Here is a 16,007-nt window from a genome sequence, read left to right as displayed (position 1 = left end):
TTTTCGCCCCCTCCCCCACTCTATGATTCACTTCAGCTTCCATGGTTCCATCCGCTGCCAGATCCACTCCCAGATATCTAAAACACTTTACTTCCTCCAGTTTTTCTCCATTCAAACTTACCTGCCAATTGACTTGACCCTCAACCCTACTGTACCTAAAAACCTTGCTCTTATTCACATTTACTCTCAGCTTTCTTCTTTCACACACTTTACCAAACTCAGTCACCAGCTTCTGCAGTTTCTCACCCGAATCAGCCACCAGCGCTGTATCATCAGCAAACAACAACATTTTTCAATTCAAACTTCTTCTCAGTTTCATGCCTTAAGTAAGGTAGGGGCAGGAACAGATGAAGAATTGGCCTCATTCACTTGCATTCACTCTCCAGCAGTATGTTTAATGCAGGGAAACCACAGCCCCTGTCCACAAAGTGGCCCAAAGTTTTCACACAGCCCATTTCCCTAAAGTCTTCATAATTTTCCTTGTGTTCTAGCCTTATCTTACATCCTGAAACTCAGAGGAAAACCTCAAATGCCTGAACCTTACCAATCAAAAAAACACTTTATATTTGTATTTCACTTATACAGATGGAAAAAGACAGAAGTCTTTTCCAGCAACTTTCTGCTTTTGCACATCTGAAAGCTCAAACAGTTTATTCAAGATTCATTTTAAAGCCAATAATCTAATAATTACACTATAAGTAAGAATAAGAAAAATACGTAGAAGACATGACCTATACCCCCAAAGCTCTCGAGAAAACAGAGGAATCATAATATGTGTGCTAGGGAAAAATACTTATAATTCACATAAAAGCACTTACCTTTTTAAACATAGAATAGTTTCCTTTGTAATAATGTAGTTTGCACTGGTCTAAATGAACAACGTCGGTGCACACATTATCAAGGAAAGACTGGTCGTGGGATACAACCAACAAAGTTTTCTTCCAAGCCTGAAAGAATATATTAAAGACAAAGTTACAGAACAGAATGTAAATTTGTTCATTTAATTTAGGAAGCATCAGTAACTATTCTATATATCTGTCAATTAGCTTTATCACTACAATCATGTTATCTATTTATTCATTATACTTGATCACTGTTTCCCACATTAGTGAGGTAGTGCCAGGAAACAGACAGACACATCTACTCATATACATACATACATATATATATACATGCACATACATATACATACAAACACATATATATATTTTTTCATACATATTTGACATTTCCCACAATTGGGAGGTAGCATTAAGAACAGAGGACTGAGTCTTAAGAGAAAATATCCTCACTTGGTTCCCTTGTCTGTTCCTATTTTTTGGAAAAGTACAAAATAAGAGGGGAGAATTTCCAGCCCCCTACTCCCTCTCCTTTTAGTCGCTGTCTCCCGCGTTTGTGAGGTAGCGCAAGGAAACAGACGAAAGAAATGGCCCAACCCCCCCCCCCATACACATGTATATACATACGTCCACACACGCAAATATACATACCTACACAGCTTTCCATGGCTTACCCCAGACGCTTCACATGCCTTGATTCAATCCACTGACAGCACGTCAACCCCGGTATACCACATCGCTCCAATTCACTATATTCCTTGCCCTCCTTTCACCCTCCTGCATGTTCAGGCCCCGATCACACAAAATCTTTTTCACTCCATCTTTCCACCTCCAATTTGGTCTCCCTCTTCTCCTTGTTCCCTCCACCTCCGACACATATATCCTCTTGGTCAATCTTTCCTCACTCATCCTCTCCATGTGCCCAAACCACTTCAAAACACCCTCTTCTGCTCTCTCAACCACGCTCTTTTTATTTCCACACATCTCTCTTACCCTTACGTTACTCACTCGATCAAACCACCTCACACCACACATTGTCCTCAAACATCTCATTTCCAGCACATCCATCATCCTGCACACAACTCTATCCATAGCCCACGCCTCGCAACCATACAACATCGTTGGAACCACTATTCCTTCAAACATACCCATTTTTGCTTTCCGAGATAATGTTCTCAACTTCCACACATTCTTCAAGGCCCCAGAATTTTCGCCCCCTCCCCCACCCTATGATCCACTTCCGCTTCCATGGTTCCATCCGCTGCCAGATCCACTCCCAGATATCTAAAACACTTCACTTCCTCCAGTTTTTCTCCATTCAAACTCACCTCCCAATTGACTTGACCCTCAACCCTACTGTACCTAATAACCTTGCTCTTATTCACATTTACTCTTAACTTTCTTCTTCCACACACTTTACCAAACTCCGTCACCAGCTTCTGCAGTTTCTCACATGAATCCGCCACCAGCGCTGTATCATCAGCGAACAACAACTGACTCACTTCCCAAGCTCTCTCATCCCCAACAGACTTCATACTTGCCCCTCTTTCCAAAACCCTTGCATTTACCTCCCTAACAACCCCATCCATAAACAAATTAAACAACCATGGAGACATCACACACCCCTGCCGCAAACCTACATTCACTGAGAACCAATCACTTTCCTCTCTTCCTACACGTACACATGCCTTACATCCTCGATAAAAACTTTTCACTGCTTCTAACAACATATATATATATATATATATATATATATATATATATGTATATATATATATATATATATATATATATATATATATATATATATATATATATATATTTTTTTTTTTCTTTTGCTTTGTCGCTGTCTCCCGCGTTTGCGAGGTAGCGCAAGGAAACAGACGAAAGAAATGGCCCAACCCCCCCCCATACACATGTATATACATACGTCCACACACGCAAATATACATACCTACACAGCTTTCCATGGTTTACTCCAGACGCTTCACATGCCCCGATTCAATCCACTGACAGCACGTCAACCCCGGTATACCACATCGCTCCAATTCACTCTATTCCTTGCCCTCCTTTCACCCTCCTGCATGTTCAGGCCCCGATCACACAAAATCTTTTTCACTCCATCTTTCCACCTCCAATTTGGTCTCCCTCTTCTCCTTGTTCCCTCCACCTCCGACACATATATCCTCTTGGTCAATCTTTCCTCACTCATTCTCTCCATGTGCCCAAACCATTTCAAAACACCCTCTTCTGCTCTCTCAACCACGCTCTTTTTATTTCCACACATCTCTCTTACCCTTACGCTACTTACTCGATCAGACCACCTCACACCACACATTGTCCTCAAACATCTCATTTCCAGCACATCCATCCTCCTGCGCACAACTCTATCCATAGCCCACGCCTCACAACCATACAACATTGTTGGAACCACTATTCCTTCAAACATACCCATTTTTGCTTTCCGAGATAATGTTCTCGACTTCCACACATTCTTCAAGGCTCCCAGAATTTTCGCCCCCTCCCCCACCCTATGATCCACTTCCGCTTCCATGGTTCCATCCACTGCCAGATCCACTCCCAGATATCTAAAACACTTCACTTCCTCCAGTTTTTCTCCATTCAAACTCACCTCCCAATTGACTTGACCCTCAACCCTACTGTACCTAATAACCTTGCTCTTATTCACATTTACTCTTAACTTTCTTCTTTCACACACTTTACCAAACTCAGTCACCAGCTTCTGCAGTTTCTCACATGAATCACCCACCAGCGCTGTATCATCAGCGAACAACAACTGACTCACTTCCCAAGCTCTCTCATCCCCAACAGACTTCATACTTGCCCCTCTTTCCAAAACTCTTGCATTCACCTCCCTAACAACCCCATCCATAAACAAATTAAACAACCATGGAGACATCACACACCCCTGCCGCAAACCTACATTCACTGAGAACCATTCACTTTCCTCTCTTCCTACACGTACACATGCCTTACATCCTCGATAAAAACTTTTCACTGCTTCTAACAACTTTCCTCCCACACCATATATTCTTAATACCTTCCACAGAGCATCTCTATCAACTCTATCATATGCCTTCTCCAGATCCATAAATGCTACATACAAATCCATTTGCTTTTCTAAGTATTTCTCACATACATTCTTCAAAGCAAACACCTGATCCACACATCCTCTACCACTTCTGAAACCACACTGCTCTTCCCCAATCTGATGCTCTGTACATGCCTTCACCCTCTCAATCAATACCCTCCCATATAATTTACCAGGAATACTCAACAAACTTATACCTCTGTAATTTGAGCACTCACTCTTATCCCCTTTGCCTTTGTACAATGGCACTATGCACGCATTCCGCCAATCCTCAGGCACCTCACCGTGAGTCATACGTACATTAAATAACCTTACCAACCAGTCAACAATACAGTCACCCCTTTTTTAATAAATTCCACTGCAATATATATTTTTTTCTATATTTATTATACTTTGTCACTGTCTCCCGCGTTTGCGAGGTAGCGCAAGGAAACAGACGAAAGAAATGGCCCAACCCCCCCCCCCCACACACATGTATATACATACGTCCACACACGCAAATATACATACCTACACAGCTTTCCATGGTTTACCCCAGACGCTTCACATGCCTTGATTCAATCCACTGACAGCACGTCAACCCCGGTATACCACATCGCTCCAATTCACTCTATTCCTTGCCCTCCTTTCACCCTCCTGCATGTTCAGGCCCCGATCACACAGAATCTTTTTCACTCCATCTTTCCACCTCCAATTTGGTCTCCCTCTTCTCCTCGTTCCCTCCACCTCCGACACATATATCCTCTTGGTCAATCTTTCCTCACTCATTCTCTCCATATGCCCAAACCACTTCAAAACACCCTCTTCTGCTCTCTCAACCACGCTCTTTTTATTTCCACACATCTCTCTTACCCTTACGTTACTCACTTGATCAAACCACCTCACACCACACATTGTCCTCAAACATCTCATTTCCAGCACATCCATCCTCCTGCGCACAACTCTATCCATAGCCCACGCCTCACAACCATACAACATTGTTGGAACCATTATTCCTTCAAACATACCCATTTTTGCTTTCCGAGATAATGTTCTCGACTTCCACACATTCTTCAAGGCCCCCAGAATTTTCGCCCCCTCCCCCACCCTATGATCCACTTCCGCTTCCATGGTTCCATCCGCTGCCAGATCCACTCCCAGATATCTAAAACACTTCACTTCCTCCAGTTTTTCTCCATTCAAACTCACCTCCCAATTGACTTGACCTTCAACCCTACTGTACCTAATAACCTTGCTCTTATTCACATTTACTCTTAACTTTCTTCTTCCACACACTTTACCAAACTCAGTCACCAGCTTCTGCAGTTTCTCACATGAATCAACCACCAGCGCTGTATCATCAGCGAACAACAACTGACTCACTTCCCAAGCTCTCTCATCCCCAACAGACTTCATACTTACCCCTCTTTCCAAAACTCTTGCATTTACCTCCCTAACAACCCCATCCATAAACAAATTAAACAACCATGGAGACATCACACACCCCTGCCGCAAACCTACATTCACTGAGAACCAATCACTTTCCTCTCTTCCTACACGTACACATGCCTTACATTCTCGATAAAAACTTTTCACTGCTTCTAACAACTTTCCTCCCACACCATATATTCTTAATACCTTCCACAGAGCATCTCTATCAACTCTATCATATGCCTTCTCCAGATCCATAAATGCTACATACAAATCCATTTGCTTTTCTAAGTATTTCTCACATACATTCTTCAAAGCAAACACCTGATCCACACATCCTCTACCACTTCTGAAACCACACTGCTCTTCCCCAATCTGATGCTCTGTACATGCCTTCACCCTCTCAATCAATACCCTCCCATATAATTTACCAGGAATACTCAACAAACTTATACCTCTGTAATTTGAGCACTCACTCTTATCCCCTTTGCCTTTGTACAATGGCACTATGCACGCATTCCGCCAATCCTCAGGCACCTCACCATGAGTCATACATACATTAAATAACCTTACCAACCAGTCAACAATACAGTCACCCCCTTTTTTAATAAATTCCACTGCAATACCATCCAAACCTGCTGCCTTGCCGGCTTTCATCTTCCGCAAAGCTTTCACTACCTCTTCTCTGTTTACCAAATCATTTTCCCTAACCCTCTCACTTTGCACACCACCTCGACCAAAACACCCTATATCTGCCACTCTATCATCAAACACATTCAACAAACCTTCAAAATACTCACTCCATCTCCTTCTCACATCACCACTACTTGTTATCACCTCCCCAATTGCGCCCTTCACTGAAGTTCCCATTTGCTCCCTTGTCTTACGCACTTTATTTACCTCCTTCCAGAACATCTTTTTATTCTCCCTAAAATTTAATGATACTCTCTCACCCCAACTCTCATTTGCCCTTTTTTTCACCTCTTGCACCTTTCTCTTGACCTCCTGTCTCTTTCTTTTATACATCTCCCACTCAATTGCATTTTTTCCCTGCAAAAATCGTCCAAATGCCTCTCTCTTCTCTTTCACTAATACTCTTACTTCTTCATCCCACCACTCACTACCCTTTCTAATCAACCCACCTCCCACTCTTCTCATGCCACAAGCATCTTTTGCGCAATCCATCACTGATTCCCTAAATACATCCCATTCCTCCCCCACTCCCCTTACTTACTTGCGCTACCTCGCAAACGCGGGAGACAGCGACAAAGCAAAAATATATATATATATATATATATATATATATATATATATATATATATATATATATATATATATATTGGAAGCAATATATATATATATATATATATATATATATATATATATATATATATATATATATATATATATATTGGAAGCAATATATATATATATATATATATATATATATATATATATATATATATATATATATATATATATATATATATATATTTTTTTTGCTTTGTCGCTGTCTCCCGCGTTTGCGAGGTAGCGCAAGGAAACAGATGAAAGAAATGGCCCAACCCACCCCCATACCCATGTATATACATACGTCCACACACGCAAATATACATACCTACACAGCTTTCCATGGTTTACCCCAGACGCTTCACCTGCCCTGATTCAATCCACTGACGGCACGTCAACCCCGGTATACCACATCGCTCCAATTCACTCTATTCCTTGCCCTCTTTTCACCCTCCTGCATGTTCAGGCCCCGATCACACAAAATATATACATATATATATATTATCCCTGGGGATAGGGGCGAAAGAATACTTCCCACGCATTCCTCACGTGTCGTAGATGGCGACTAGAGGGGACGGGAGCGGGGGGCCAGAAATCCTCCCCTCCTTGTATTTTAACTTTCTAAAAAATGGGAAACAGAAGGAGTCACGCGGGGAGTGCTCATCCTCCTCGTAAACTCAGATTGGGGTGTCTAAATATCTGTGGATGTAACCAAGATGTGAAAAAAGGAGAGATAGGTAGTATGTTTGAGGAAAGGAACCTGGATGTTTTGGCTCTGAGTGAAACGAAGCTCAAGGGTAAAGGGGAAGAGTGATTTGGGAATGTCTTTGGAGTAAAGTCAAGGACAGTGAGAGGACAAGAGCAAGGGAAGGAGTAGCACTACTCCCGAAACAGGAGTCGTGGGAGTATGTGATAGAATGTAAGAAAGTAAATTCTAGATTAATATGGGTAAAACTGAAAGTTGATGGAGAGAGATGGGTGATTATTGGTGCATATGCACCTGGGCATGAGAAGAAAGATCATGAGAGGCAAGTGTTTTGGGAGCAGCTGAATGAATGTGTTAGTGGTTTTGATGCACAAGACCGGGTTATAGTGATGGGTGATTTGAATGCAAAGGTGAGTAATGTGGCAGTTGAGGGAATAATTGGTATACATGGGGTGTTCAGTATTGTAAATGGAAATGGTGAAGAGCTTGTAGATTTATGTGCTGAAAGAGGACTGGTGATTGGGAATACCTGGTTTAAAAAGCGAGATATACATAAGTATACGTATGTAAGTAGGAGAGATGGCCAGAGAGCGTTATTGGATTACGTGTTAATTGACAGGCGCGCGAAAGAGAAACTTTCGGATGTTAATGTGCTAAGAGGTGAAACTGGAGGGATGTCCGATCATTATCTTGTGGAGGCTAAGGTGAAGATTTGTATGGGTTTTCAGAAAAGGAGAGTGAATGTTGGGGTGAAGAGGGTGGTGAGAGTAAGTGAGCTTGGGAAGGAGACTTGTGTGAGGAAGTACCAGGAGAGACTGAGTACAGAATGGAAAAAGGTGAGAACAATGGAAGTAAGGGGAGTGGGGGAGGAATGGGATGTATTTAGGGAACCAGTGATGGAGTGTGCAAAAGATGCTTGTGGCATGAGAAGCGTGGGAGGTGGGTTGATTAGAAAGGGTAGTGAGTGGTGGGATGAAGAAGTAAGATTATTAGTGAAAGAGAAGAGAGAGGCATTTGGACAATTTTTGCAGGGAAAAAATGCAATTGAGTGGGGGATGTATAAAAGAAAGAGACAGGACATCAAGAGAAAGGTGCAAGAGGTGAAAAAGAGGGCAAATGAGAGTTGGGGTGAGAGAGTATCATTAAATTTTAGGGAGAATAAAAAGATGTCAACCCCGGTATACCACATCGATCCAATTCACTCTATTCCTTGCCCTCCTTTCACCCTCCTGCATGTTCAGGCCCCGATCACACAAAATCTTTTTCACTCCATCTTTCCACCTCCAATTTGGTCTCCCACTTCTCCTTGTTCCCTCCACCTCCGACACATATATCCTCTTGGTCAATCTTTCCTCACTCATTCTCTCCATGAGCCCAAACCATTTCAAAACACCCTCTTCTGCTCTCTCAACCACGCTCTTTTTATTTCCACACATCTCTCTTACCCTTACGTTACTTACTCGATCAAACCACCTCACCCCACACATTTTCCTCAAACATCTCATTTCCAGCACATCCACCCTCCTGCGCACAACTCTATCCATAGCCCACGCCTCGCAACCATACAACATTGTTCGAACCACTATTCCTTCAAACATACCCATTTTTGCTTTCTGAGATAATGTTCTCGACTTCCACACATTCTTCAAGGCTACCAGGATTTTCGCCCCCTCCCCCACCCTATGATCCACTTCCGCTTCCATGGTTCCATCCGCTGCCAGATCCACTCCCAGATATCTAAAACACTTTACTTCCTCCAGTTTTTCTCCATTCAAACTCACCTCCCAATTGACTTGACCCTCAACCCTAGTGTACCTAATAACCTTGCTCTTATTCACATTTACTCATAACTTTCTTCTTTCACACACTTTACCAAACTCAGTCACCAGCTTCTGCAGTTTCTCACATGAATCAGCCACCAGCACTGTATCATCAGCAAACAACAACTGACTCACTTCCCAAGCTCTCTCATCCACAACAGACTTCATACTTGCCCCTCTTTCCAAAACTCTTGCATTCACCTCCCTAACAACCCCACCCATAAACAAATTAAACAACCATGGAGACATCACACACCCCTGCCGCAAACCTACATTCACTGAGAACCAATCGCTTTCCTCTCTTCCTACTCATACACATGCCTTACATCCTTGATAAAAACTTTTTACTGCTTCTAGCAACTTACCTCCCACACCATATACTCTTAATACCTTCCACAAAGTATCTCCATCAACTCTATCATATGCCTTCTCCAGATCCATAAATGCTAGATACAAATCCATTTGTTTTTCTAAGTATTTCTCACATACATTCTTCAAAGTAAACACCTGATCCACACATCCTCTACCACTTCTGAAACCACACTGCTCTTCCCCAATCTGATGCTCTGTACATGCCTTTACCCTCTCAATCAATACCCTCCGGTATAATTTACCAGGAATGCTCCACAAACTTATACATCTGTAATTTGAACACTCACTTTTATCCCTTCTGCTTTGTACAATGGCACTATGCATGCATTCCGCCAATCCTGGCACCACCCTGCCCCACAGGAAACAGCATTGCCATCCCCTGCATCAGCGAGGTAGTGCTAGGAACACAGACAAAAAGGGCCACATTTGTTCACGCTCAGTATCTAGCTGTCATGTGTAATGCACCAAAACCACAGCTCCCTACACACATCCAGACCCCACAGACCTTTCCATGGTTTACCCAAGACGTCGACCCCAGTATACCACATTGTTCCAATTCACTCTATTCCTTGCATGCCTCTCTACCCTCCTGCATGTTCAAGCCCTGATCACACAAAATCTTTTTCAACCTCTAATTTGGTCTCTTGCTTCCTCTACCTCTGACACATATATCCTCTTCTGTCAACCTTTCCTCACTCATTCTCTCCATATGTCCAAACTATTTCAACACAATCTTCCCAGGGCCCTTTTCATGTCCATTACATTATCTCTTTCCACACATTCTTCATCGCTCCCAGAACATTCGACCCCTACCTCAACCGCGTGGCTCACTTCTGCTTCCATGGTTCCATCCCAGATATCTAAAACACTTCACTTCCTACATTCAAACTTACATCCCAATTAACTTGTCCCTCAACCCTACTGTATCTAATAACTTTGCTCTTATTCACATTTACTCTCAACTTTCTCCTTTCACACACGTTTCCAAACTTAATCACCGATCTCTGCAATTTCTCGCCCGAATCAGCTACTAGAGCTGTACCATCGAGAACAACAACTGACTCACTTCCCAGGCTCTCTCATCCACAACAAACTGCATACTCGCCTCTCTCTCCAAAAGTCTTTCATTCACCTCCCTAACCATCCAGTCCATAAACAAATTAAACCATGGGGACATCACACATCCCTGGTGCAAACCGACATTCACTGGGAACCAATCACTTTCGTCTCTTCCTACTTGTACAACTTGGTAAAAAACTCTTCACTACTTCTAGCAACTTACCTTCCACACCATATACTCTTAAAACCTTCCACAAAGAATATCTATCGACCTTATCATATGTCTTCTCCAGATCCATAAATGCTACATAAAAATCCATCCGTTTTTCTAAGTATTTCTCAAACATTCTTCAAAGCAAACACCTGTCCACACATCCCCTACCACTTCTGAAACCACACTGCTCTTCCCTAATCTGATGCTCTGTCCATGCCTTCACCCTCTTAATCAATACCATCCCATATAACTTCCCAGGAATACTCAACAAACTTATGCCTCTATAGTTTAGCACTCACCTTTATCCCCTTTGCCTTTGTACAGAGGCACTATGCATATCCATATCTTCAACTCATCTTCCACCTATTTGGATCTATGATAACTGTAATTTACATAAAACCAGAGTTGGGACATGCAAGCCAAAATATAGTTTCATGCATCCTCTGCACTTAAATTTTTCTTCACCAGACCTGTCAGTGCAACTTAAAACACTTGCTTTTACATCTGTTTATGCTTTACACAGCTTCAACATACAATATCAATACAGCAATTTTCTACAGAGTCTTCCTCTTCCTCTGTGACCTTCAATGATGCTGTTACAAATGCTTATCATCCTATCACCTTTAACTTATTTTTCATGCCCATTTATTTTGATAAAGTTTCACCCAGACGACTATCAAATAACTTCCTCATTTCTTATCCTTCTTTCTTATCCAAAAAAATAATTCCCAAACATATAGTCATCTGTTTTCTCTATAGTTACTTTCATTTGTTTTCTCTATACTTACTTATAATGATATTCAACTAAAACTTTACCCTCTGAAACACTTGAAAGCAATTACAGTAAAACCTCTGTCATCCAAAATGCTTGAGGAATTAGCCATTCCAGCAAAGAAAATTTTCAGTTATTCAAGGTTTTTTTTTTTATAAAATACTTTGGAAAGTGTAATATTCTAAAATATCTTACATATCTGTAAATAATCTACAAAGAAGAAATGTATAAAGTCCTTCATAAGTACTGCCATGAACTTGCCCTTGGCCAGCCTCTTGCACAACTCCAACTTTTAGATGTTTAAAGCATTACTCTTGCACTTTGCGCAAGATGTAGGGGGCCATTATCGACAGTAGTAATCAAAGGAGCACAAAATACACAATTGTGCAAGAGCAGCATACAACACTGTACCAGTAAGCACATGGGAGACTGTAAACAATTACCAGCACCACAACACACTGACTGGTGAGTACACTATTCACCGAGGCCTAGTATGTGTACAATTTGAAATATTTCTAAGTACCTTATTAATTTTTCTATTTTTCTGGATAATAGATGGTCGTCAAACGAAATTGAAAAAAATACATTGTTCTGAGCATTCTCATGGATCGAATATTATTTTGTTCAGGAACCAAAGCATTAACCTTGGCATTCAATGATCAATCTTTGCTCTCAAGTACTGTTTCTCATGACTTGACAGCAGAGAAACACCTCTTTCTTGAAGATGTGAATACTATAGCACATAAACAAAACCCTTTCTATCCTCAAATACAGCCTGAGGAAACCAACCACACAGAAAATCATAATACACCATTCATAACTATTTGGAGGAGGTGGCAAAGTTGATAGTTATCACTGTCAAGTAAATGAAGTCTCTCAACTGAAATATCAATTACTTTGCAAATATAAGACAACTGGGAAAAGACAGAAGATAGTCTCCAAGTACAAATCCAAACATAGAAGCCCTTCCCTTAAGAAAATTTACACTGGCTACACAATAAATTATTCTCAACATATCACAAAGGAAGTCTGACAAGCAACTTGTCTGACTGATAGGGGACTCCAGAAGTGAGGATTTGCTTCAGGTGGACGTGCAGGCTCCCAGTGCAGTAGAGATACAACAATATCTGCATTTTAAATCAAAGTTCACTCAGAATATTCAGAGAGACCTTGTACTGAGACTGTTGCTAACATTCTACTCCATGTATCTTTGTGAAGCTGGCTTCTTTTAATAACAACAAACCTTCTTCATACAGTGGCATGTTTACATGTGGAATATTTACTCTTCAACACAGACCCTTTTAAAAAAAATTTTGTCATGAGCACGAGAAGATAAGTTTGAAAGCATGCAGCTCAGATATGAAGGGCAACAATGAATCAAAAACACAATAGCAATTCATCACAGCTTGTACCTAATGATACTCAAATTTTTACATAATACTGGGAAACATACCTGAAGGTAATTGTCCAACCAAATAACAGCATTCAAATCTAGATGGTTTGTTGGTTCATCCAGCATAAGCAGTGTTGGTTCCATGAACAGAGCACGAGCAAGAGACACTCTCATTCTCCAACCTCCTGAGAAGTTCTTAGTTGCTCGACCCTGCATCTCACGTGTAAATCCAAGACCAGCCAAAATCCTGCAAATTTGAGTTAAAAACTTTTTACTTGTTCTCTTTGATATCTTACATCCTTACAGTTGATGACAATGGAAATGTAGATTATTAAAGCAAATGAAAAAACACAGTTTGTTCAGTAACATCTGATACTATCTGAACTTAAAAAGCACAAATAACATTTTTTCCTTCTCTATCCAATCCAAAATGGTAAAAAATGATGTTTCCATCCAGAAGTCATGATAGAGTATGTTTGGGATTTATAAATTTCAAATGTAACAATTATTCCCTTGGCATGCAGCGTCATAAATGAGGTTGAATTAAGAGCTGAAAAAATGACTTGGCCATTTGGCCACCATCTAAGCATAATAGGTGTCCAGGGGCACAGTCAAGAAGCACTATAACCTTGAATGCCAGGTTCTGATCTTGGCAGAGGCACTTCACCTTGAGGCAGGAATTATTCATGAATTAACCCCCAAACAATAAAGAAGAGGCCTAGGCTTCTTTTTCTGTTTTTTTTTTTTACCTTCATTGTACAAATAGTGTGTGAGTGTTCAATTCCTTCAACATGTCAGTATTCTGGGATTCTCATTACTCATAGTATTTCCACAGACTAGTTAGGTGAATCAGTCCTTCACTGTTTTAAAACAAAATGTAAAATGCCCCTTCTGAGATATGTACATCCTGGTATGCATCCTCTTCCAAACAGGCCCAGTTTTGTCTGTCTTCAAAACCCACTGAGGTTTCTAACCCTAGAATGCTACAAACTGCCTGAACTCCTCAAGGAAGGCAGCAGCTGCAGCATGGTCAGTGCTGGCACCCTGAACCCCCTTATTGGTCCTGTAAAGATTCTGCCATGCCCTAAGCAGGTCAAACCAGCCCTCAATAGCATGAAATAAGCTACATGGCAGATGAGGTGCTGTTCTGCTCCTGGTGTTGATGCTGATAACAGAACTGATGAGAACTAATTTCTGATACTTATCCTATGGTCATAATGATTGTGTTCTCTATCTTTCCTTAAAGTAGATTTTCCACCAGGTACAGTCTATGGAAACTGGTGTAAGTTCCACTGCATCTTCTATAATCACGTCATCTACATATTACATATGCTGAACTTGTTCATGCAGTAGCTTTAACTGATGCTAGTGAGACACTCTCCTTGCTTCAACTTCTTAATCATGCTTGCCTTTTAGTGAGCATAATTAAGAAGTTGAAGTAAGTGGACTGTCTCACCAGCCTCACTTAGAGATACTGCTGAGCAATTTCAGCATAATTACTATATAGAAGAATGCTGACATTGAATACGGAAAATGCAGTGGGACCTACAACAGTTTCAGCAAACTCTTTCCCAGGTGCAAAATTTACTTTAAGGTAAAATAGAGAACACAGTCATTATGACCAGAGGATAAGTATCAGAGATGAGTTCCCATCAGTTCTGCTTACTGCATCGACACCTGGAGCCGATAAATGGCACCAAATCTACCACATAGCCATTTCAAGCCATCAAGGGCTGACTTGACCTGCTTAGGACATGGCAGGATCTTTACAGTATCAGCAGGAATATGTTTTTTTTTTCATAATTTCCTTTGCAATGGGTACCAGCAGGATGTTAAGGTCTCATGAAGCAAAATATCAAAATTTCAACACAATGCATATAAGCTAAAATTGCAATGAGTTACTGTACAATCATCGACAACCAAGTAGCAATAGTGAACAAGTTGGCATGACTATCCAGAATACCCAGCACCAAGTGGTGTTTGATTTGCACTAACTGCAAAAACCACACACCTGCAAATCCTTATAAGCACACTTACTTTAGTATCAATAAAAATGGTGTGCACCAGTAAAACTGCACCTTCATTCCATGAAAATTTGAAGAAACTTTCCTGTTGGATACTTTAACATTCTCATCCTGACCTAAAGACTAAATACAACTGATCTGAAACTCTTCTTAGACCACAAGGAAACTTAGCACGGCTATATATGATCAAGCCTAAACCTTGGCCTCCTCTACCCAACCTTCCAAAAATGACTAGAAATGAAACCTTTTAAACTTACCGCCTAGCTTTAGGCTCTGCCTTATCTGCTCCAATAGCCTTCAGTTCATCATATACCTCTTGCAAACGGTCCATGTCAACTTCTTTGTTTTTCTTCTTCATATCGGCCTCCAGCTGATCTTTCTCCTTCAAAAGATCCAAGCGTTTCTTGTCTGCTTGAAGAACAACCTCAATGGCTGGAGTGTCATCAGCAATCACTTCCTGTGTGAGCATCAACCCCATGATGTACAAATGGTAGAAGAGGATTGGAATAGTACTTAAATGTGTAGAGGAAAGTGTGTGGCATGTGTGATAAAGGGTGGATAGTGGTGGAAAGAGAAAGCTAATTTGCTAGTGAAGCAGGGAAGGGAGGTGCATGGAAAGTACATGTAGGAACAAAATGTAGAATGATCGGAATGAGTGCAAGTACATACAGGAACAAAATGTAGAATGATCGGAATGAATGCAGGTACATGCAGGAACAAAATGTGGAATGAGCGGAATGAGTGCAAGAGAAAGTAGAGGAAGGTCAAGAGCAGGGTGCAAGAGCTCACAAAAAAGGCACATGAGAGATGGGGAGAAAAAGGAAAGAAAGGAGACATGAACTTCAGGAAGAATATGAAAATGTTTTATGAGATGCATAAAGAGGGGAACAACAGGACAAACATAGGTGACTTTGAGAAGAACAGATGGGGATGGGGTGGGGGTGGTGTGTGTGTGTGTGTGTGTGTGTGTGTGTGTGTGTGTGTGTGTGTGTCGGC

At 41.2% G+C, this 16,007-nt stretch overlaps 1 protein-coding gene across 2 annotated transcripts in view; it reads right to left on the bottom strand.

Annotated features, from left to right (window-relative positions):
* Nucleotides 1–16,007, bottom strand: part of LOC139766022 (ATP-binding cassette sub-family F member 1) — a 113,848-nt gene that overhangs the window by 13,752 nt on the left and 84,089 nt on the right. For both annotated transcript variants that reach the window (XM_071694127.1, XM_071694126.1), the window contains 3 exons: nucleotides 15,269–15,468; nucleotides 13,048–13,234; nucleotides 819–947 (listed from right to left, as the gene is read on the bottom strand). In XM_071694127.1, the coding sequence (XP_071550228.1) occupies nucleotides 819–947; nucleotides 13,048–13,234; nucleotides 15,269–15,468 (516 nt within the window). The remainder of the gene's footprint in view (nucleotides 1–818; nucleotides 948–13,047; nucleotides 13,235–15,268; nucleotides 15,469–16,007) is intronic.

The sequence above is a fragment of the Panulirus ornatus genome, chromosome 56 (genome assembly GCF_036320965.1).
Source record: "Panulirus ornatus isolate Po-2019 chromosome 56, ASM3632096v1, whole genome shotgun sequence".
NCBI lineage: Eukaryota > Metazoa > Arthropoda > Malacostraca > Decapoda > Palinuridae > Panulirus > Panulirus ornatus.
Note: the sequence above shows the minus strand (reverse complement) of the source record. Positions and strands in the feature narration are given on the sequence as shown.